We start from the raw sequence: 26,350 nt of genomic DNA, 5'->3' as shown, positions 1-26,350 counted from the left end.
GAACTCATCACAGATTACTGTAATGATGGTTGGTACTGTACAGTGATTGGAGAACTCATCACAGGTGACTGTAATGATGGTTGTTACTGTACAGTAATTGGAGAACTCATCACAGATGACTGTAATGATGGTTGTTACTGTACAGTAATTGGAGAACTCATCACAGATTACTGTAATGATGGTTGGTACTGTACAGTGATTGGAGAACTCATCACAGGTGACTGTAATGATGGTTGTTACTGTACAGTAATTGGAGAACTCATCACAGGTGACTGTAATGATGGGTGTTACTGTACAGTAATTGGAGAACTCATCACAGGTGACTGTAATGATGGTTGTTACTGTACAGTAATTGGAGGACTCATTACAGATGACTGTAATGATGATTGTTACTGTACAGTAATTGGAGAACTCATCACAGGTGACTGTAATGATGGGTGTTACTGTATAGTGATTGGAGAACTCATCACAGATGACTGCAATAATGGTTGTTACTGTACAGTAATTGGAGAACTCATCACAGATGACTGTAATGATGGTTGTTACTGTACAGTAATTGGAGAACTCATCACAGATTACTGTAATGATGGTTGTTACTGTACAGTGATTGGAGAACTCATCACAGATGACTGTAATGATGGTTGTTACTGTACAGTAATTGGAGAACTCATCACAGGTGACTGTAATGATGGGTGTTACTGTACAGTAATTGGAGAACTCATCACAGATGACTGTAATGATGGTTGTTACTGTACAGTAATTGGAGGACTCATTACAGGTGACTGCAATGATGATTGTTACTGTACAGTAATTGGAGGACTCATTACAGATGACTGTAATGATGGCTGTTACTGTACAGTAATTGGAGAACTCATCACAGATGACTGTAATGATGGTCGTTACTGTACAGTAATTGGAGGACTCATTACAGATGACTGTAATGATGGTTGTTACTGTACAGTAATTGGAGAACTCATCACAGGTGATTGTAATGATGGTTGTTGCTGTACAGTAATTGGAGAACTCATTACAGATGACTGTAATGATGGTTGTTGCTGTACAGTGATTGGAGAACTCATTACAGATGACTGCAATAATGGTTGTTACTGTACAGTGATTGGAGAACTCATCACAGATGACTGTAATGATGGTTGTTACTGTACAGTAATTGGAGAACTCATCACAGGTGATTGTAATGATGGCTGTTACTGTACAGTAATTGGAGAACTCATCACAGGTGACTGCAATGATGGTTGTTACTGTACAGTAATTGGAGGACTCATCACATGTGACTGCAATGATGTTTGTTACTGTACAGTAATTGGAGGACTCATTACAGATGACTGCAATGATGGTTGTTACTGTACAGTAATTGGGGGACTCGATCATCACAGATGACTGTAATGATGGTTGTTGCTGTACAGTGATTGGAGAACTCATCACAGGTGATTGTAATGATGGTTGTTACTGTACAGTAATTGGAGAACTCATCACAGATGACTGTAATGATGGTTGTTACTGTACAGTAATTGGAGAACTCATCACAGGTGACTGCAATGATGGTTGTTTTACTGTACAGTAATTGGAGGACTCATCATATGTGACTGCAATGATGTTTGTTACTGTACAGTAATTGGAGGACTCATCACAGATGACTGTAATGATGGTTGTTACTGTACAGTAATTGGAGAACTCATCACAGATGACTGTAATGATGGTTGTTACTGTACAGTAATTGGAGAACTCATCACAGGTGACTGAAATGATGGTTCTTACTGTACAGTAATTGGAGAACACATCACAGATGACTGTAATGATGGTTGTTACTATACAGTAATTGGAGAACTCATCACAGATGACTGTAATGATGGTTGTTACTGTACAGTAATTGGAGGACTCATCACAGATGACTGTAATGATGGTTGTTACTGTACAGTAATTGGAGAACTCATCACAGATGACTGTAATGATGGTTGTTACTGTACAGTAATTGGAGAACTCATCACAGATGACTGTAATGATGGTTGTTACTGTACAGTAATTGGAGAACTCATCACAGATGACTGTTATGATGGTTGTTACTGTACAGTAATTGGAGAACTCATCACAGATGACTGTAATGATGGTTGTTACTGTATAGTAATTGGAGAACTCATCACAGGTGACTGTAATGATGGTTGTTACTGTACAGTGATTGGAGAACTCATCAAAGGTGACTGTAATGATGGTTGTTACTGTACAGTAATTGGAGAACTCATCACAGATGACTGTAATGATGGTTGTTACTGTACAGTAATTGGAGAACTCATCACAGCTAGATGACTGTAATGATGGTTGTTACTGTACAGTAATTGGAGAACTCATCACAGATGACTGTTATGATGGTTGTTACTGTACAGTAATTGGAGAACTCATCACAGGTGATTGCAATGATGGTTTTTACTGTACGGTAATTGGAGAACTCATCACAGATGACTGTAATGATGGTTGTTGCTGTAAAGTGATTGGAGAACTCATCACAGATGACTGTAATGATGGTTGTTACTCTACAGTAATTAGAGGACTCATCACAGGTGATTGTAATGATGGTTGTTACTGTGCAGTGATTGGAGGACTCATCACAGATGACTGTAATGATGGTTGTTGCTTTACAGTGATTGGACAACTCATCATGTGTGACGAAGGATCTGATGACTTTGTAATGATTGGAGAACTCATCATAGATGACTAATTAATGCTGTGGGTTTTTTGCTGTACAGTGATTGGACAATTCATCACAGATGACTAAGGATAATAGTAATAAAAATTTCTACTCAGGGAGTCAAACAATTTCTTGGAAATGAATTCCAAATTTCTTTCACTATCTGAGAGGAAATTTGCATAACTGTGAACCTAGACATGAATATTCATTGTCACATCACTAATGATGTTTGTTGCTGTACAATGAATGGAGGCCTCATCACATGTGACGGTAATGATGGTTGTTACTGTACAGTGATTGGAGAACTTATCACAGATGACTGTAATGATGGTTGTTACTATACAGTAATTGGTAAACTCATCACAGATGACTGTAATGGTGGTTGTTACTGTACAGTGATTGGAGAACTTATCACAGATGACTGTAATGATGGTTGTTACTGTACAGTGATTGGAGAACTTATCACAGATGACTGTAATGATGGTTGTTACTGTACAGTAATTGGAGAACTCATCACAGATGACTGTAATGATGGTTGTTACTGTACAGTAATTGGAGGACTCATTACAGGTGACTGTAATGATGGTTGTTACTGTACAGTAATTGGAGGACTCATCACAGATGACTGTAATGATGGTTGTTACTGTACAGTAATTGGAGGACTCATTACAGGTGACTGCAATGATGGTTGTTACTGTACAGTAATTGGAGAACTCATCACAGGTGACTGTAATGATGGTTGTTACTGTACAGTAATTGGAGAACTCATCACAGATGACTGTAATGATGGTTGTTACTATACAGTGATTGGAGAACTCATCACAGGTGACTGCAATGATGGTTGTTACTATACAGTAATTGGAGAACTCATCACAGATGACTGTAATGATGGTTGTTACTGTACAGTAATTGGAGGACTCATCACAGATGACTGTAATGATGGTTGTTAATGTACAGTAATTGGAGGACTCATCACAGATGACTGTAATGATGGTTGTTACTGTACAGTGATTGGAGAACTCATCACAGGTGACTGCAATGATGGTTGTTACTGTACAGTGATTGGAGAACTCATCACAGGTGACTGCAATGATGGTTGTTACTGTACAGTAATTGGAGGACTCATTACAGATGACTGTAATGATGGTTGTTACTGTACAGTAATTGGGGGACTCATCACAGATGACTGTAATGATGGTTGTTACTGTACAGTGATTGGAGAACTCATCACAGGTGACTGTAATGATGGTTGTTACTGTACAGTAATTGGAGAACTCATCACAGATGACTGTAATGATGGTTGTTACTATACAGTGATTGGAGAACTCATCACAGATGACTGTAATGATGGTTGTTACTGTACAGTGATTGGAGAACTCATCACAGGTGACTGCAATGATGGTTGTTACTGTACAGTAATTGGAGAACTCATCACAGGTGACTGCAATGATGGTTATTACTGTACAGTAATTGGAGAACTCATCACAGATGACTGTAATGATGGTTGTTACTGTACAGTAATTGGAGGACTCATCACAGATGACTGTAATGATGTTTGTTACTGTACAGTAATTGGTAAACTCATCACAGGTGACTGTAATAATGGTTGTTACTGTACAGTGATTGGAGAACTCATCACAGATGACTGTAATGATGGTTGTTACTGTACAGTAATTGGAGGACTCATCACAGATGACTGTAATGATGGTTGTTACTGTACAGTAATTGGAGGACTCATCACAGATGACTGTAATGATGTTTGTTACTATACAGTAATTGGTAAACTCATCACAGATGACTGTAATGGTGGTTGTTGCTGTACAGTGATTGGAGACCTCATCACAGATCACTGTAATGACGGTTGTTAACTGTGAACAGAATTACACTTACCTAGATCTGATGTACTCCATGCACTTTGTTTAGTTAACAAAACACTTACCTAGATCTGGTATACTCTATGGACTTTGTTTAGTTAACAAAACACTTACCTAGATCTGGTATACTCTATGCACTTTGTTTAGTTAACAAAACACTTACCTAGATCTGGTATACTCTATGCACTTTGTTTAGTTAACAAAACACTTACCTAGATCTGATGTACTCCATGCACTTTGTTTAGTTAACAAAACACTTACCTAGATCTGGTATACTCTATGCACTTTGTTTAGTTAACAAAACACTTACCTAGATCTGGTATACTCTATGCACTTTGTTTAGTTAACAAAACACTTACCTAGATCTGGTATACTCTATGCACTTTGTTTAGTTGACAAAACACTTACCTAGATCTGGTATACTCTATGCACTTTGTTTAGTGAACAAAACACTTACCTAGATCTGGTACACTCTATGCACTTTGTTTAGTTAAAAAACACTTACCTAGATCTGGTATACTCCATGCACTTTGTTCAGTTAACAAAACACTTACCTAGATCTGGTATACTCCATGGACCTTGTTTATTAGTTAACAAAAATAAAATTAATGAGCCTGATATAGGTAAGGTGATAAAAGCTGTATATTTAAAAAATGGTTTGTAAATTAACAACCTCTATCTGCTTCAGCTCGTGGACTTTGTAGTCAACAAGAACAATGATGGTTGTTCTGTTATGTCATTAGGACTTATGGTGTCTATTGTTGTGTTTGGAAGTATTTGTTGATGTATATGTAGCTGCTATTGTCTTGTTGATGTGAGATGAAATCGAATCAGTCTGAGATGATGCATAGCCAGAATATTAGGAAGACATGCATGCCTTCAGTCAATATCTAAGTTTAATGCCTGCCCTCAGGCTGGCACTCTTTACCAAAATGTTGATGATGCCTTTACCTTTCGCAAAATTTTGGTAAAGAGTGCCAAACCTAGGGTGGTATTAAATTGTCACATTAACTTCACTGGCATGTATTATAATTCAACTTTACCTTGTTCTATTTTCACCATAGTGGAATCACCATCTGGTTTAATATCAGATATGAGTTTTTGTCTGTTTATTTTATAACGTTCCTCTTGAACTTGTGTTTCATCTTGAGGTACCATTTCTATGGTTCTTTCTAAATGCTCATCCTTCACAATTTCACGTTTGATTCGTTTCCTAGGAACTGTTTCTTCTCCTGTAAATATCAATTGATTTGCAAGTTTAGGGTTGGCAGTAAAAAAACTATGTGGGGTTGGGTGCCGGAATCAAACAACTTTTTTTCTTGGCCTTACCAATCACCATATATAATGGCTACCTGGATAGGTATGGTGTTCTTCACTTTAACTGTTCAAAAGAAGATATACAGAAATGGTGGCTATCGTGAAGAATTCACAGTTGTGGAAACTTTATGTATACTGACCTTGAGATGATTTTCCACTTCTTTGCTTTAAGACTTCCTTTGGACCCATACTTTGACTGTCTATAGGTAAGTGTCGAGATTGCTTTAAGACATCCTTTGGATCCATACTTTCACTGTCTGTTGGTGTTTGTAGAGATTGCTTTAAGACATCCTTTGGATCCATACTTTGACTGTCTATTGGTGTTTGTTGTGATTGGTCAGTATGGAGTTCTATAGTAATATAGGTGACATTAAATTAAAAAAGAAAACAAACAACAGTATTGATAATGTCTTAACTTGGGTATTTGTGTTTACTGATTAGTTTGTTAAAGTCTATAGTCAATTATCAAAAAATAATTGAATTTAATGAATTCCTGGAGATTAATAGTGACTGTGAAATATAAGACCGAGAGTACAGAAGCTGTCGTTATACACAAAGTTACTTTTCATAATGATTGCTAATGATATAGACCTTTTGCGTTGCTGGCAATGTTTGCAGACCCTTTCTTTATATCGTCTCCTAACACCATGGATTCCTGCACCCCTGATCTTGTATATTTGGTGACACTTCCCACACAACCTGAGTCTTCACTTACAAGATAATTCGTAATGCAACAAGGTATATGCAAAATACTTTCTAGTCAGACAAAAATTAGTTACATAATGTTAGGAAATATGGAAATATATGGGAAAAAGTCTTTGGACAAACCCCATGTACTGATCAGAGTCATGTAGATATTTAATGCAAATGATGTAAAATGCACAGATGTTTGGTTTATGGCATCACACAGTACAATACGAAAGTGTTGATATTGTAGCGATGAAATTTTGCTATTGTGTGTCTTACCAATGAAGTAAAGAACTGTGTAATAAACAATTAATTTATTGTGTGTTTACCTTTCTCACTGGTCATATGCATGGATGGAATGCTTGGTTGCATTCTTTCCTCAAGGTCTTGAATTGCTTCATATGACAACCCCTTAGGATGTTCAATAAAGATGAAATGTTCTACTTCTGACAGTTTTGCCTGAAGGTCACCTACAACCTGCTGTTTTTGTTTCAGTTGGTTTTCAAGATCCACTAACTTTGGTGTAGCATCTGCACTCTTCACTTTATCTGCTTGTAACTTCAGTTTGACTGCGGCTTGTTCAGCTATTTCTTTCTCAGCCAGTAACTGTTGTTGTTTAATACTTAACAGTGACACTTCCTGTTTTGCTGCACTGAGCTGACCTTGTATGATAAGTTTGTCAAGGAGAAGTTTCTTATTTTTGGATTCCAAGGACTGTCTTTCATCCTGTGACATATTAATGATATGCCCAATAGAATGTGATAAGTCTGAAGGGTGCTCTGGTAGCAAACTGTGTAAATGCTGACTTGGTGTTTTCTTTACAGCTACAGGCACAACCTCTTCAGCTTCTCTTGCAATGAGGTCTTCTAGTTCTAAAACAGAAGAAACGAAAAATGTCATCATAAAACTTCTTGCTACAGTATTTCTTCGAAATATTATATTCTACGCTACAAACACCTCCATGTGATGAAAAGATTAAATTAATTATTATTATTTGAATGGACTTTGTTCATACGTGAAATATCACCTTTCTGGAACAGTTAATTTAGACAAGTGACACCAATTAATTATTTCATAAAGCTAGTTGTTTATTCCCTAAATTTAAACATTCACTAAAGGTCTTAGAGGCTAATAACTATTTACATGTGTAAAAATAGAAAGTTAGAATATAGGAGGTGTTCACATCATGTAATTATTTAACATGAACACTATAGTATAAGGACAGTGAGTGTGATCAAGCACTTTATATGTATGTGGTATTTCACAGAAATGAAAATAACAATTATTAACTGTAGAGTATTGTATTCTACCTGTTCCAGTCAAGTCCATCTTTTTTACATCTGTTACTAGGTATTTCCTTACACCAAGTAATGCTAAGATTTCCTGTTTAGAGTGAAGAATATGTCGATTCCTCTCTGTCATCTGTACCACTACTCGTAAGATGTCAGACTGTATTCCTTTGTGTCTTCTACACTCTTTTGAGTCAAATATCATGGGTAAGTACTTCTTAGGAAATGTACTCTTGTCAAATTGTTGCTCCATCTCAAGGAATATGACCTCTGTATTGAAATATATAAAATGAGATGACAGAAAAGGGAAATTACATGTAACGTCAGTCAACAATTTCTAGATGATAAAACATTTGCTAAGAACAGAAGGAAAGATTTTGCAATGATACGAATAAATACTGTGAATGTATTACAATTTATTGCATATCTCCAACACCTTCCTGTAGCACCCACGTGTGGTTGTTTTCTTTAAAAAATACTAAGTACATACTAAATAACCTGAAGCATATTAACATAAGTATCCACATAAATTACATCCATATATTCTCCGAATAACCCATCTCTCCAAAATGTCTACAATATAGACAGAGATATAGACAAATTATCTCACCAAAATGTCTACAATATAGACAAAGATATAGTCTGAGACTATCTCACCAAAATGTGTGCAATATAGACAGAGATTATCTCACCATATTCTTCAATAGGCAATAATTCTTCATCACTCTCTTCCTCTATGGTGTCATCAATACATTCTGTCATATCTTTCTTGGGTCTGCCATCACCTAGATAAATAAATAACATAAAGTTAGTATTAGACATTACAGATCACAAAATAAGTTTACGTTTGTTGTAATTGTATTGTATTGCTGTTACAAAACCAAGATTTACTAAACATCAAACATCAACTTGATATATTTGTTTCTGGAGAAAACAAGCTCCCAGTACACTATTGTTTGGGGTATCCTTTTTTCTAAATACTATAATATGTTTTCAAATGAATAAATGGTTATCATAAAGTTGAATAAATGTCATTGTACCCTGGTATAAACATTCGCTACACTGTTCAATTGTATGCATGTAGGTTAATAATACTAATACATTGATGAGATAACTAATGATAATAACCAGATCTTTGTCACGTAGTCAACAGTGACATTTATACAAATCATGTATGCATATTAAAATTATTACATGTATTTTTTTGGTAAAGCCAACCTTTTTGATATAGCTTTGTGACAGTCAAGGAATGGTATTGTGGGTACATATTGTTTACTTACGTTGAGTAAAGAAATCTTCAATCTCTTTAAATTTTTCCATGTCATAGCTAGCCTCTAGTTTCAGTGGCATTTTCACTTTGGCAGCCTCTTGTCTCATTTCATCAGTAATCAGCAGTGATTCTAATGATTTAGCAAAGATGCCAGAGTTACAGTTTGCCTCAAATCTATAGAGATTGGAGATATATGGAAAGTGAAGTGTTAGTCCTAGTGATCCCTCTCCAATATCAGATACACTAGTACCCTCTCCACTGTTGTCTTGACAACTTCTTTTCACCCTATCACAGCTGTCTTGATCATTAGCCACATCTGATGACTTTCTGTTTAGAAGACCTTCACACTTGTCAAATGTTCCTTGAAGTTCATCATCTTGCTCAGCTTTATTTCCACTTGATTTCTTTATACTTTCCAAATGGACATCGACTGGTAATCCATTAGGAGCTGTTTTTATAAGAGAGAAACATAAGTGAGGTTAGCATTTGATATTTGAATATAAAAAATATCAAAACTGTCTTGTATGAGTACTTGAGAGATATTTTGTCAACCATCTCTCAAGAATATTATGGCGGTGTTAAAAAGTGCATATCTGTAACTGGCCTGGTTGCAATCTAACCTAAATAAAGGGCTCATTATGGCTGATCACGAATAAAATGAAAACTATCGAATTCTGTCGGATAATACATTTTAGTCTTTGCAATTTCTAAGTGACAAATTATAAGAACTGATTGTACTTATGTTCCCCCTAGTGACATAATGATTATGAACAAAATTAGTTTGTAGAGTAATAATCTTGTTTTTACAAGAGGATTTTACTACATTTGTAATGATTACTTTATATTCTGTTGGACTAGAATGATGCCATTAATTTTTTTATAAAAATCTCAGCTCCCTACCTGGGGATGACGTTATCTTTGTTGTTAAGTCAGCAGCAAATTTGTCATAGGTATCTGCTATGTCTTTACATTTCAGGAATTCTTCTCTCAGCTCTTTGGCTTGTGTAAAGGATAACTCTGTGTCATCCAATTTCTCATATATTGTAGCGGACCACTTTGATCCAAGATATCCGAGAATACAGTCTTGTTTGAATTTCTTGAAATATTGAGTGATAAGTTCACCGACATGAGACTCCTGTTTAGTTGCAATAGGTACTCCAAGTGCTACAGCTTCCAAACCATCAAAACTGTAATCTTTATAGCATGGGGCAACTATGCAGAGATGACTCTGGCGAAGATAGCGTAATAATTTCCCAGCATTGCATGGTGGGTTCAACTTTACTTCAATATGGGAACATTTAAGATTTGTTCTCAAGTACTTCAGTACACGCAGACGGTTACGTTTAGGTACTCCAGCAATCACCCAATCAGGGACTGGCTTGTAGATGTCTTTCATCATGTCACCAACTCTACCAATTGCTGCTGCTATTTCATCTAAACTTTCGACAGCTCTCTGATTATCGAAGTTGCCATACGTAAATATCACCTTTTTGTGTGTGTTTTTATTTGTTGCCACATTCTCTGTGCAAAATCCCTTTCCTGGCTCTGGTAATATCAGCTTATGAGGTATTGACGACAGTTTCTTGCCATCATACTCTGCTCTATACGCATTGTCAAAATAGTGGTATATACTCGGACCAATAGAAAACAGTTTATGAGCTACGCTTGACATTTTAAGCATGGCGTCTTCAAATTTGTCAAGCTCTGCAATATCTGTTGGTGCTGAAAGACATTCCTGTGCTGGATGTTCATGGTTGATTAAAGTTAACTCAGCTTCTGGATAGATATTCTTGCGTAAATCAGCCGCAGCAGCCGCGGTTTTGGGATTATATCCAACAACATGCTTGATGTTGTGCAGATCTGACAGATGGGGATAGTAAGTTTGATGATATTTCAGCCATTGTAACTTAGGAGAGTCTTCTGGATACTCATAAAACTCACTTTTCTTAGCAAGAAGCAAGGTGACGCCAGTATCTTTTGCATCTTTCATCTGTTCTTCACTGACATGAACACCAATCACCGTGGAGTAGACATTAACAACTTCAGGGTGACGTTCACAGAAATGTTGTATCAGACGTCTGTGAAATCCTGGTAGACGACACTGTTCTTTATTCCACGACTCAAAGAGAAAGATAGCCCCAGGTGAGACATGTGCATCACTGGTATCCAGTTTTGGTATCGTGGTGCCATTTTTCCCTTTCTTTCTTTGATGGAGTTGGTGTGGTTCAGCTCGATCTGGTGTTGACACTGACCTCCGACCTTGTAGCTCAGTAATGGCTTTCTCCAATACTTTCCGTTGACCATAGCTTATGTCAAATGGTATGAGATCTTCACTGGTAAAATCTGACAGAATTTCTAGATAATTACATTCATTATCAATCAGACATTGTTTTGTCTCAGCTGTAATCAAATCGTACTTCCCAATCCACTCAAGGAATTCTTCCTCTTTCTTTGCCTTCGTCGCCATCTGATGACCATGTATTATACTTTTTAACGTCAATTGATAATGTCACTGGAACCCCAGCTGAGAATAGCTTCAGTGAGGTATGATTGTGTTCCAGGATAATGAATGAAATTTGATAAAAAGGGAAAATCCTTCAAGCTTTGATAAGTATTGGTTGATTTAATCAGATTCGGGCTTGGTGTCTTCAATATACATGTATACATTAATTGGTTGCAATGAAATTCAAGCTGATTGGAGTAGCGGCAGTGGATATCAAATAAGTAGAATTGTGTCACATGTGGTTGAGTTTATTTGGTATATGTAGGATTCGACAGGTCAATTATAGCCTGCAACGATCTCTTCATCTAATAGATGTCAGTTTCAGGTTCTTAAGACGTGTCAATTAATGTTATATTTAGCTAGTGTAGACGTTATCATGTCATTTCTCTTCATGTTGGTTGGTTGATGTCAGTAGTGATAATGGTACATATAGTCAACCAATCAACTTCACTTTGATGACGATGGTTATGTTTTATATAGCGACAGATAACCACATGCAATACAATGTAACTGCTTTGGTAAAGATGTACAACTATCAATGAGTTTAGACCCCATGCGATCATCTTGTATGGACGTCAACATATCAGGTTGTTAATGGCTTCGTGCGCATGGTTATCACTAGACCTGAGACGTGTTGTATAAGCAAGAATTGTGTTAAGAAATAGTGTGCGTTAATGTGTATTAAATCGTATTATTCGATTGGTAGGATGTCACTCTACTACTGAACTGACTTTGTAATACCACTGTACTATAATAGTATACAGCACGTTTCAATACCACTGTACTATAGTTGTATACAGCACGTTTCAATACCACTGTACTATAGTTGTATACAGCACGTTTCAATACCACTCTACTATAGTTGTATACAGCACGTTTCAATACCACTGTACTATAATAGTATACAGCACGTTTCAATACCACTGTACTATAGTTGTATACAGCACGTTTCAATACCACTCTACTATAGTTGTATACAGCACGTTTCAATACCACTGTACTATAATAGTATACAGCACGTTTCAATACCACTGTACTATAGTTGTATACAGCACGTTTCAATACCACTGTACTATAATAGTATACAGCACGTTTCAATACAACTGTACTATAATGGTATACAGCATGTTTCATTACAACTGTACTATAGTTGTATACAGCACGTTTCAATGTCACTGTACTATAGTTGTATACAGCACGTTTCAATACCACTGTACTATAGTTGTATACAGCACGTTTCAATACCACTGTACTATAGTTGTGTACAGCACGTTTCAATACCACTGTACTATAATAGTATACAGCACGTTTCAATACCACTGTACTATAACAGTATACAGCACGTTTCAATACCACTGTACTATAGTTGTATACAGCACGTTTCAATACCACTGTACTATAATAGTATACAGCACGTTTCAATACCACTGTACTATAATGGTATACAGCGCGTTTCAATACCACTCTACTATAGTTGTGTACAGCACGTTTCAATACAACTGTACTATAATAGTATACAGCACGTTTCAATACCACTGTACTATAATAGTATACAGCACGTTTCAATACCACTGTACTATAATGGTATACAGCACGTTTCAATACCACTGTACTATAATGGTATACAGCGCGTTTCAATACCACTCTACTATAGTTGTGTACAGCACGTTTCAATACCACTGTACTATAATAGTATACAGCACGTTTCAATACCACTGTACTATAATGGTATACAGCGCGTTTCAATACCACTCTACTATAGTTGTGTACAGCACGTTTCAATACAACTGTACTATAATGGTATACAGCATGTTTCCTTACCACTGTACTATAGTTGTATACAGCACGTTTCAATGTTACTGTACTATAGTTGTATACAGCACGTTTCCATACAACTGTACTATAGTTGTGAACAGCACGTTTCAATACCACTGTACTATAGTTGTATACAGCACGTTTCAATACCACTGTACTATAGTTGTATACAGCACGTTTCAATACCACTGTACTATAGTTGTATACAGCACGTTTCAATACCACTGTACTATAGTTGTATACAGCACATTTCAATACCACTGTACTATATAGTTGTATACAGCACGCGTTTAATCGATTCTGTCTATTTTACTCTGATTGATACTGTGTATTGATTTTTGTTTTATTTGTATCCTTTTAGAAGTGTAGAAGTAAATAAATTATCAATTAGCCATCGCCAAATAGGCTTCGGAAAATGATGACTTAAGAGTCTGGATAAATGAACAAGACGATGCCATCCAGCTTGCTGCAACCACCTATCCTATAACTCCAACCACAACCTGTAAGGAATAAACCAACTATTGCAGTGAACAGCTAACCATGAAAAGATATGTAGATGATCACCTCTTTGCCTTGACGTCTGTGTTTGTATACTTGAGTGTTCACAGTCTCTGTCACAGTTTACATTTACGTCTTTAAACTGTCTTACTTTGATCAAACACCTAACCCTATCATCTTGCACAATCACAGGGGATTCTAAATTGACTATATTTCAAATGTTTACAAATGGTAGTTTTTTGTTTTTTGTTTACTTTCTTTCTTTACAAAAAAATTGTTGTTTTTTTTGCTTACTTGTTTTGTTCCACACAGAGAAACATGGTGAGTGAGACGAGGAAAGGTCAACGGTTGAGGGCACTCAGTAGAACTAACCTAATATAAATAATTGATAAGGTAGTCGTAAAGCTGGTTTATTAAACCAACAAAAGAACAAGTTAAAATATATTTAGAAAAGCACACACTAGATTTTATATGTCACCATGTACGGAAAGGATATTGTTAAAGAGCAAAAAAAAGTAAACAAACAATAAATAATAACTATTTTTCTGTAAAGAGAGAAAGTAAACAATAAACAAAAACAACTATTTGTAGACAAATATGGCCAATTTCGAGCCCATGTGGCATGATGCTGTTCCAACAGTTACAAAGGACGAACCACGCAATGTGAACTGATATGATTTAAACAGTTTAATTAGGATTTTTTGGATAGTGTATCCCCCTCTTTAGTCAATTAATTCAATATTATTTACTGTCAGTCATGGACATTTACGAGCTAGAGTTCCTAAACCTATCAAAAGCCAAAGGTCAGATGAGACATCCAAACGAAACAAATAGAGCTTACAAATATAAAATAAACAGCCATGAATTTATGAATATGTAAAGGTGACTTAACGCCAGATACAAATGATACAGGTTGTACTAACATCGACAATAAATGAGTACAAGGGCTGTAAACGTATAAGTATGTATTTATTGTCCTCCCCCAAGAAGAAGAAACTGACCAGTCCCTTAGCCTATACATATGTATGTAGGTACTATCCATGGATATGTTGGGGATGGGGGTGGGAATGGTGTGAACTCCCCCCCCCCCCCGTTAATACGTTAGCCTATATGTAGGTTCCATCCATAGATATGCTGGGGATATGATGAAGTAATCTGATAAAAATCTGATGTATTGAAAGCGCTAGATGCTTTTATTTACCTTAATTTCCATGTTTTACGTCGGTTGTTTTGTTCCAAGTTATCATGCGTCGGAAAGCGGCGATCCTCGGAACAAAACAAGCGACATAAAACATGGAAATAGAAGTAAATACCATCTATCCGTTTTCACTACATCAGATTTTAATGAGATTTGGGATGGGGATGAGAATTGTGTAACCACCTCTCTTATTAGTACATGGCACCTTTTTTTTAATAGAATTTACAGCAAAATGACAATACTTCAGGTGATATTTGTTCAAGACAGACTTCATCAGCACCCCAACATGAATGAATATATATATATATATATATATGCAAACAAAAAAATAAATTCTACTTATTATTTAGTTATTTACAGTTAATTCATAAACTTGTTTACATTTTACTTGGTTTATGAAAACATTGACAATGACTTTGTATTAAAGAGTAAAGCGGCAACAACTAGATTAAAAATCACAAATGTGAACGCCCTCATCGACCTCCTTAGTGTCTGCATACGTACGTGTGATCCCGATCGAAGTGAATTAAACATACCACTTTTACCTGGCATATCGCCAATTACATTGTTGTATACCTCATCTTAATTTACACTCCATACGCTTACTCTTGTCAACGATCAGACATTCGTGGTTGTTGTCATTTAAAATAATGAAAACTAATCATTAGTGGTCTGAGATATAACTGAGAGCAAAGTAACCAGGGAAGGAAAAATAGATAGTTTTAAAACTCAATGAGTGAATTGATCAATATCACACACAAAATAAGTTATATTGCACCACAAAAATTGATCATTCAATCGATCAATCATTCAACCAAATAATAAATCAATCAATCAATAAATCAACCAATCGATCGATCAATCAATCAGTTACATGCTCGCTGCCCCCTGTGGTCTTACTCCCATATACTGGAAGAATACAAACAGCAAAATGTATGAAGTAGAAGCTAGCTGAGGACCACTCGTCGTCGGCAATTAACACGTGTTTCTACGTATGTGGAGCATACAGTGTTCAGTAACTCACTTATTTGCCTGTGTTTTGGACGTTTCTATTTATACCTCAGCACTACGAACGCAGCGTTTGTAGACCCTGGTCTGTAGAAGAAGTGTGCTTGAGAGCCGAGGACGAAGATAAAAATGTCAGGAGAGAGAGAATTGGAGCTGAGAAGAAAAGACGCGTTGCTGAAACTACTGAGCTGAATTATGAAGTTGAATGGTACAGAGAGCTACTCGTCTGCAAGTACACGTATTTCTACGCGTGTGGAGTGCACAGTGTTCAGTAAATTACTTATTTTGCCTGTAAATCTAATGATGTTGTTATTGTTCATTGAATGATTTATTCGTCTGTATTTGATTCTTCCTACAGTTGATCTTAACTATGAATTAATTATACTGTCACTGAATACATTAATTCCATTGTATAATTATTTAGTTTGTATTTGATTCCTGACACAGTTGATCTGAACGATGAATTAATTATACTGTCATTGAATACATTAATTTCATTGTATAATTAATTAGTTTGTATTTGATTCCTGACACAGTTGATCTGAACGATGAATTAATTATACTGTCATTGAATACATTAATTTCATTGTATAATTATTTAGTTTATATTTGATTCCTGACACAGTTGATCTGAACGATGAATTAATTATACTGTCAATGAATACATTAATTCCATTGTATAATTAATTAGTTTGTCTTTGATTCCTGACACAGTTGATTTGAACGATGAATTAATTATATTGTCATTGAATACATTAATTCCATTGTATAATTAATTAGTTTGTCTTTGAATCCTGACACAGTTGATCTGAACGAAGGATTAATTATACTGTCATTGAATACATTAATTCCATTGTATAATTAATTAGTTTGTATTTGATTCATGATACAGTGGAACGGAACTATGGATTAATTATATTGTCATTGAATACATTAATTCCATTGTATAATTAATTAGTTTGTATTTGATTCTTGATACAGTTGATCTGAACTATGGATTAATTATACTGCCACTGAATACATTAATCCCATTGAATAATTGAGTAACTTTATTGTTTTTGTAATTCCAGATTGAATCGTACAAGTTACTGACTTTAAATTATTGGGATACATTGATACTTAACCTCTGATTTGAGTACCTTGATTGGTGAATGAAGACATTAGAACAATAATAGAATAGATTGAATTTATAGTGTGTTACGTGGGAATATCCCGAGTTTCCTACAACTACTAAGTATTTCATTAAAGCATTGCATTCTAAATTGAAATTTGGAGAAGCCAGTATCCTATCTCGACGAGACTCAGAATTCATTGGAAGTTGATTGAAGTATATGTTAGAATTTATTGTGTTTGACTGAAGTATTTGAATATTGAACTATTTATATACTTGGCATAAGTCATTAATCCATCACAGCATACTGTCCAGTTGGATTATAATTAATTGATGACACATATTGGATTATTTAGATGTTTGATGTATGCGTATGTAAATGTATGTATGTATTGGGTATTTTTTGTATGTATTCGTATCTCTTGTGCCGATTGTAAATATAGATGTGAACATTGAAAATTCAGACTGTGTGTGGTTGTTGTTTCTTCATAACTGTACACTTAACACTTGCATCACAAACAAAGACGACGGCGACACCTCAGGCCCCAATATAAATTATTATATGCAACTGGTACTTGTTCATAGCTGGGCAATAGGAAATTGGTTACATGAATAAGACAACAATCGTCACAAAATAAAAACACAATCTGTCAAAATCTCATTAAACTTTGACGGTTGGACCTAATATAAACAATAAAGTCAGTATAAATTTGTATTTGTTGACGTGAAATCAGTCTATCTGTTACTCACTTTGATAGCTGTACACCTTTGTTAATGTGAAATCAGTCTATCTGTTACTCACTTTGGTAGCTGTAAACCTTTGTTAATGTGAAATCAGTCTATCTGTTACTCACTTTGATAGCTGTAAACCTTTGTTAATGTGAAATCAGTCTATATGTTACTCACTTTGATAGCTGTAAACCTTTGTTAATGTGAAATCAGTCTATCTGTTACTCACTTTGATAGCTGTAAACCTTTGTTAATGTGAAATCAGTCTATGTTACTCACTTTGATAGATGTAAACCTTTGTTAATGTGAAATCAGTCTATCTGTTACTCACTTTGATAGATGTAAACCTTTGTTAATGTGAAATCAGTTGATCTGTTACTCACTTTGATAGATGTAAACCTTTGTTAATGTGAAATCAGTCTATCTGTTACTCACTTTGATAGCTGTAAACCTTTGTTAATGTGAAATCAGTCTATCTGTTACTCACTTTGATAGCTGTAAACCTTTGTTAACGTGAAATCAGTCTATCTGTTACTCACTTTGATAGCTGTAAACCTTTGTTAATGTGAAATCAGTCTATCTGTTACTCACTTTGATAGCTGTAAACCTTTGTTAATGTGAAATCAGTCTATCTGTTACTCACTTTGATAGCTGTAAACCTTTGTTAATGTGAAATCAGTCTATCTGTTACTCACTTTGATAGCTGTACACCTTTGTTAATATGAAATTAGTCTATCTGTTACTCACTTTGATGGCTGTAAACCTTTGTTAATGTGAAATCAGTCTATCTGTTACTCACTTTGATAGCTGTAAACCTTTGTTAACGTGAAATCAGTCTATCTGTTACTCACTTTGATAGCTGTAAACCTTTGTTAATGTGAAATCAGTCTATCTGTTACTCACTTTGGTAGCTGTAAATCTTTGTTAATGTGAAATCAGTCTATCTGTTACTCACTTTGGTAGCTGTAAATCTTTGTTAATGTGAAATCAGTCTATCTGTTACTCACTTTGATAGCTGTAAACCTTTGTTAATGTCAAATCAGTCTATCTATTACTCACTTTGATAGCTGTAAACCTCTGTTAATGTGAAATCAGTCTATCTGGTACTCACTTTGATAGCTGTAAACCTTTGTTAATGTGAAATCAGTCTCTCTGTTACTCACTTTGGTAGCTGTAAATCTTTGTTAATGTGAAATCAGTCTATCTGTTACTCACTTTGATAGCTGTAAACCTCTGTTAATGTGAAATCAGTCTATCTGCTACTCACTTTGATAGCTGTAAACCTTTGTTAATGTGAAATCAGTCTATCTGTTACTCACTTTGATAGCTGTAAACCTTTGTTAACGTGAAATCAGTCTATCTGTTACTCACTTTGATAGATGTTAACCTTTGCTAATGTGAAATCAGTCTATCTGTTACTCACTTTGGTAGCTGTAAACCTTTGTTAATGTCAAATCAGTCTATCTGTTACTCACTTTGATAGCTGTAAACCTTTGTTAACGTGAAATCAGTCTATCTGCTACTCACTTTGATAGCTGTAAACCTTTGTTAATGTGAAATCAGTCTATCTGTTACTCACTTTGATAGCTGTAAACCTTTGTTAATGCGAAATCAGTCTATCTGTTACTCACTTTGATAGCTGTACACCTTTGTTAATGTGAAATCAGTCTATCTGTTACTCACTTTGATAGCTAAAAACCACCACATGCCAAGTAGCTCTGCTAGGAATTGCGAGTTCTGATACATACAGTTCCAACCCTCTCTGCTAAGAAGTGTGTGAGTTTAGATACACACTGTCCCACCCTTCTCTGCTAGGAATTCTGTGAGTTCTGGTACACACAATAGCAGGATGACTTAACTTAATCGCACACACCACAGGCGATGATACTCATAGAATGCATAGGCGAATGACCTGATTTGACCTTAGCCTACCTGTAGACTTCAAGAACTGCCCCTACTTACATTATTTCGCTGTCCTATTAACTGATATTTTTTATTCTTTTATGTTATCTTTCGGATCTTAATTTCAAAAAGTAACAATATTAGTTAGGACACCGTCATCGACCTCCGCAGTGTCTGCATACGTACGTACGTTCCCGATCGAAGTGAAATCAACATACCACTTTTACCTGGCATATCGCCAATTACATTGTTGTATACCTCACCTTAATTTACACTCCATACTGTTGTCAACGATCAGACATTTGTGGTTGTTGTCATTTAAAATAATGAAAACCAATCGTCACAAAATCAAAACACAGTCTGTCAAAATACCATTATGTTACACGTTGACAGTTGGACCTGAGTTAAACAATAAAGTCAAAATAAGTTTGTATTTGTTGACGTGAAATCAGTCTAACTGCGTCATTTACTTTGATAGCTATAAACCTTTGTTATGATATAAATTATATCAAATAGCAACACAAGTTTTATTTAAGAGCTGTACAGTTTAAAAACTGTGATATTTCATTCTTTGTTGAGTAGGGTGTGTACACACACACTTGTTAATCGGCACAGTAATACTGTGGTTACGGTGTTGACTACGTGAATTAAAATTTAGAGTTAACTTTTAATGAATGAGACATAAACAAGAATTTACTTACCTACACTTAAAGTTCAATCATTCTTTTCTCTGTCAGCTGTACTAGGTCAAACAGAAAGTAACGAAAAGTTCGTTCACGTCTTGAAGAACGCTGATAAATATGGCGGCGATGCATTGCATATTGAAGTATGCGGAAACAACACTTTATACAGATATACACATACGTGGGATCTTAAGCTTGTTGTGTTGCTGTGTCAAAGGTCAAACAAAGGTGTCAAATTAAAAAAAAGTCGATAGATTTTATACTTATACTTTGCATACCTAAGCAGTGATATCTGAATATGTAAACAATGCAAAGTAAATACTATGTCACCACCTTTGTTTTCAAGATAATGACCATTACTTGTGTCTACACATATTTTTTTCGATCAAAATAAGCAGATTACATTAATTAACTACATCACAATTTTTGACTGTTAAAGATTATCCCTGGAGCACTTAATGAACTTACATATTTTAGTGCATTGTATATTATGTCCAGATATATTTGTTTGTAATTTCTTTTCATTATTTCATAAAATGCTATGTTATTTTATACCCAGCTGCTTTATGATTTTTAAAGAAAAATGTAAGAAAATTTAAAAATAAAAAAATAAAAAAAAGGGATAAAGGTCTGTGATAGATTATTTTTATATGCTGTATGTGTACAATGTATTATTCCAGCTATTTATCAATGACAAAATAATAGTGGATCACTACGTCCGTTAAAATTCTAGAATTGATATTGTCACCACACACCCTATCTAAATTTTGACATTTTTAACAGACATTTATTACGAAATTTTGTTGAATGACAAAAATTAAGATGAGCTTGTTTAACTTTGCACATATGTATAATGTGCCAATGCCTCTTCATAATCATACAACAAAGATCATTCTGTGTATGCTTACTTTAAAATGCCAATAAAAATGTGACCCCCATCCCATCAAAATTTCAACATTTTGAACAAAAATCACTTGACATTGTATAATATTGGAACACACAGGCACCAAGGTATATTTCTGTCAGTTCACATGTATGAGAAATCAACCGCACTATTCATGATCATGTGTAGAGTTTATGTATTTCTCCCAAAGCCAAAGTGGTCATAATATTCATAATTATGACACCCCCCTTTCAAATTTCAACATTTTTGGACAAAATTCACATGAAATTTCCTAATATTGGAACACATGGGCACCAAGGGATAGTTCTGTCAGTACATAATTATGTATGATAAATCAACACATTAGGGAAGAGGTCAATAGTTCAATGTAGGATAAAAAGCTAAAACATTTAGTTCCCCCCCCCTAACTTAATGGTCAAAATTTAAATGTCCATCCAATTTCAAATCAGTATGTAGTATTTACTATGAATACAAAGCTAGTATGTAGTGAGGAAAAATAGTTCTTTTGTTGACACTTTATTTTAGTGCTGTGCTATTGTGAAAATTCTTCCATTTCTCAATTTTAAAAAGAAAATTATAATTGCATGTTTAGGGGTACAAACAGATCCATTAAAAAGTAAAATCGTTTCTCTAGGATGAGAACTAGACAAATAAATTCACCCCATAAGTAAAAGAATTTAATTTTTCATCCTACATTGATTTGAAATATATATTGGTCTCGCACCTTATATCTCATTCTCGCATTGTTGAAACAGTTAAATATTGATTTCATGTAAGGAAATTGCTAGTGTTGTATTGCTGAGTGTGGTCACTGTGAAACTCATATCAGTACCTGTTGATACACTGAACACGACATGCAGTATACGTACCTAGCCACATGATAAAGTGGCATTGCACACAATGTGAGGCCCAAAAGCTATGCTCAACTAGATGTATTTATTGACTTTGGGTTCAATATTAGAACCCCTCATTGAAATCTTATTAATGTCACCATGGATACTTCTTTCATGGGGAGACAGTCACGGATAGCTTTATACAACATACGGTCGTAGCCCATTGAAGAAGTAGTATTGTTTCACTGTCTATTGTCCACGACCAATTTTTTTTCACTGTCTATTGTCTACGACCAGTCGCATGGTCATGGCCCAGTGAAGAAGAAGTATTTTTTTTTCACTGTCGATTCTCCACAACTGGCCATACAATCGAAACCCCATTTTTAAATACGAGAAGTAGCTTTTTCACTTTTTTTTCTCCACGATCGGTCGTACGGTTTCCAATAATTATCATTGTTGTTTTTATTGTAATGACAAACATGGTTTTAGCATCGATGAGACATCAATGGTTTGAGAAAACGTGCACAAACAATCAAATGATTGACCTAGTGATTTGACCCCATCAATCACCCTCTAGCTCTGGTGACACTGCTGACCTATCGAGCGATATGCTTCCAAAATGACATAAAATCAATCTGTATAGAAAATCTGGTTACCATAGTAACAAAGCAAAAACCCAAACAACGTACTTCATTTAATGGCTATATGGAATTATGGTCAGTATGTAAATTTCACGTACCATACCATACAAGCCATTGTTTGAAATAGTGCAATTAAAGTTTCCAAGTGTCATGTCAGTTTCATTTCGAGCAGTCGAAATCAAAGCAACTATTAAGGAGAAAATTGAAAGAAAATGTTTTTGCTTGTGGGGTACTCAACTTGGATGACTTGTCTTCCGCTACTAGAAGCAGACATTCATGACCTGGGGGTATCTCAGGTAGAAAATCTCGGATGTATTTAGACGTTACGGTTAATTGTGCAATAGTTCGCAAACTCGTGTAAGCAGCCTTTTGTATGGCCTCGTTGTAGTTTAGAATGTCGAATCAATGTTTTAAATGTTTTTTCCCTTGTTGGTGTTCTAGTCTGGTAACTCCTTAGCATGCCACCATGCTACATCAACCCCCCTTAAACAATGACATTTAGTAGATTGAGAAATGAAATTCTAGCGTCAGACACTAGGCGTGGTGTTATCTTTTTGATATGGCCGACTCCAACTTTTCTGTTTCTCACGTCAATGTTTTTCCTTGACCGGCAATATAGGGAGTGTGGTTGTTGATACATTTCATCAAGTCTAAAATTTATAAGACAGTTCCTCTTTAAGGCATGGTAGTAAAGCTAATTTTCAACGCAAGGACTTCTGAAACTCATACGAAATTACCTTCCGTTCACCCTAAATCTTCAATTCATGATAACGTACAGCGATCGAAAAAAAACATATAACACTTCACTTCACTTCCAAACACGGGTTTGTTTCGCGTTCGAATGTTGACAAGCTTGCAAGAGCGCACGTTTCAGTCTGCGCCGAAAGTTGCGTCGTTGACGTAATTCGAATTTGACAACTCCCCCTTAACGTGAAATCAGTCTATCTGTTACTCACTTTGGTAGCTGTAAACCTTTGTTAATGTGAAATCAGTCTATCTGTTACTCACTTTGATAGCTGTAAACCTTTGTTAATGTGAAATCAGTCTATCTGTTACTCACTTTGGTAGCTGTATTCCTTTGTTAACGTGAAATCAGTCTATCTGTTACTCACTTTAATAGCTAAAAACCACCCCATGCCAAGCCGCTCTGCTAGGAATTGCGAGTTCTGATACATACAGTTCCAACCCTCTCTACTAAGAAGTGTGTGAGTTTAGATACACACTGTCCCACGCCTCTCTGCTAGGAATTCTGTGAGTTCTGATACACACATTAGCAGGATGACTTAAAAGCACACACCACAGGTGATCAAACTCATAGAATGCATATACTGATGACCTGATTTGACCTTAGCCTACCTGTAGACTTCAAGAACTGCCCCTACTTACACTATTTCGCTGTCCTATTAACTGATATTTTTATTCTTTTAATTTATCTTTCGGATCTTAATTTCAAAAAATTAACAATATTAGTTAGGACACCGTCATCGACCTCGGTAGTGTCTGCATACGTACGTACGTTCCCGATCGAAGTGAAATCAACATACCACTTTTACCTGGCATATCGCCAATTCTATTGTTGTATACCTCACCTTAATTTACACTCCATACTGTTGTCAACGATCAGACATTTGTGGTTGTTGTCATTTAAAATAATGAAAGCTAATCGTCTTTCGTCGTTAAATTTCAACGTTGCCAGTTAGAGAAAATTATAACTATCCAATATTTTAGATGAATATATGTGACAACAATCGTCACAAAATCAAAACGCGGTCTGTCACAATCCCATAACACAATGACGGTTGGAACTAATATATATAAACAATAAAGTCGGTACAAGTTTGTATTTCTTGACGTGAAATCAGTCTAACTACGTCATTTACTTTGATAGCTATAAACCTTTGTTATGATATAAATTATATCACATAGCAACACAAGTTTTATTTAACAGCTGTACATTTTAAAAACCGTGATATTTCATTCTTTGTTGAGTAGGGTGTGTACACACACACTTGTTAATCGGCACAGCGAGTAATACTGTGGTTACAGTGTTGACGACGTGAATTCAAATTTAGAGTTAACTTTTAATGAATGAGACATAAACAAGAATTTACTTACCTACACTTAAAGTTCAATCATTCTTTTCTCTGTCAGCTGTACTAGGTCAGTCAGAAAGTAACGAAAAGTTCGTCCATGTCTTGAAGAACGCTGATAAATATGGCGGCGATGCATCGAAGTATGCGGAAACAACGCTTTATACAGATATACACATACGTGGGATCTTAAGTTTGTTGTATTGCTGTGTCAAAGGTCAAACTAGCCTGCATGTAGACTTCAAGAACTATCACTACTTACACTGTTACGCTATCCTTAATGAAATTGTCATTTTTTTTAAAATTAAGATCCGAAAGATGAATTAAAAGAATAAAAATATCAGTTAATAGGATAGCGAAATAGTGTAAGTAGGGGCAGTTCTTGAAGTCTACAGGTAGGCTAAGGTCAAATCAGGTCATCAGTATATGCATTCTATGAGTTTGATCGCCTGTGGTGTGTGCAATCAAGTAAATCACCCTGTTACTGTGTGTTTCAGAACTCAGACAATTCCTAGCAGAGAGGGGTGGAACTGAGTGTATCGGAACTCACACATTTCTTAGCAGAGATGGGTGGGACAGTGTGTTTCAGAACTCGCTATTCCTAGCAGAGCGGCTTGGCATGGGGTGGGTCTCAGCTTTCAAAGTGATAAACTGATTTCACAATATACAAAGGTTTACAGCTATCAAATCGAGTAATACTAATAGATAGACTGATTTCATATTAACAAATATAAACTTATACTGACTTTATATTGTTTAACTTAGGTCCAACCGTCATTGTGTAACGTAATGGTTTGACAGTCTGTCTTTTGATTTTGTGACGATTGTTGTCACATTTATCTAAAATATTGGATAGTTATAATTTTCTCAAACTGGCAACGTTGAACGAAAGACGATTAGTTTTAATTATTTTAAATGACAACAACCACAAATATCTGATCGTTGACAACAGTATGGAGTGTAAATTAAGGTGAGGTATACAACAATGTAATTGGCGATATGCCAGGTAAAAGTGGTATGTTTACTTTACTTCGATCGGGATCGTACGTACGTATGCAGACACTACGGAGGTCGATCACATTGGTGATTTTTAATCTAGTTGTTGCCGCTTTACTCTTTAATACAAAGTCATTGTCAATATTTTCAGAAACCAAATAAAATCTAAACAAGTTTCAGAATTAACTGTATTTTTATAAATAATAAATAGAATTGAATTTTTTTGTTTGCGTGTATATATTCATGTTGGGGTGCTGTTGAAGACTGTCTTGAACAAACATCACCTGAAGTAGTGTTATTT

General features: G+C 35.4%; 1 protein-coding gene across 4 annotated transcripts in view; it reads right to left on the bottom strand.

Annotated features, from left to right (window-relative positions):
* LOC144440070 (uncharacterized) overlaps positions 1-25,201 on the bottom strand; it is a 48,867-nt gene extending 23,666 nt beyond the window's left edge. Inside the window, exons 1-9 of one of the 4 annotated variants that reach the window (XM_078129312.1) lie at positions 25,079-25,201; positions 20,604-20,791; positions 10,039-12,265; positions 9,149-9,586; positions 8,561-8,653; positions 7,890-8,138; positions 6,909-7,451; positions 6,033-6,242; positions 5,619-5,807 (exon numbers count right to left, since the gene is read on the bottom strand). In XM_078129312.1, coding sequence (XP_077985438.1) covers positions 5,619-5,807; positions 6,033-6,242; positions 6,909-7,451; positions 7,890-8,138; positions 8,561-8,653; positions 9,149-9,586; positions 10,039-11,605 — 3,289 coding nt within the window. In that variant the 5' untranslated portion in view covers positions 11,606-12,265; positions 20,604-20,791; positions 25,079-25,201. Of the gene's footprint in view, positions 1-5,618; positions 5,808-6,032; positions 6,243-6,908; positions 7,452-7,889; positions 8,139-8,560; positions 8,654-9,148; positions 9,587-10,038; positions 12,266-20,603; positions 20,792-25,078 lie in introns of those variants that run through there. The other 3 variants (XM_078129314.1, XM_078129315.1, XM_078129316.1) reach the window with 3 other exon arrangements.
* Between the last annotated feature and the right edge of the window lie 1,149 nt (positions 25,202-26,350).

The sequence above is a fragment of the Glandiceps talaboti genome, chromosome 9, assembly GCF_964340395.1.
Source record: "Glandiceps talaboti chromosome 9, keGlaTala1.1, whole genome shotgun sequence".
NCBI classification, from domain to species: domain Eukaryota; kingdom Metazoa; phylum Hemichordata; class Enteropneusta; family Spengelidae; genus Glandiceps; species Glandiceps talaboti.
The sequence above is the reverse complement of the archived record's forward strand: the minus strand, read 5'-3'. Positions and strand labels throughout refer to the sequence as shown.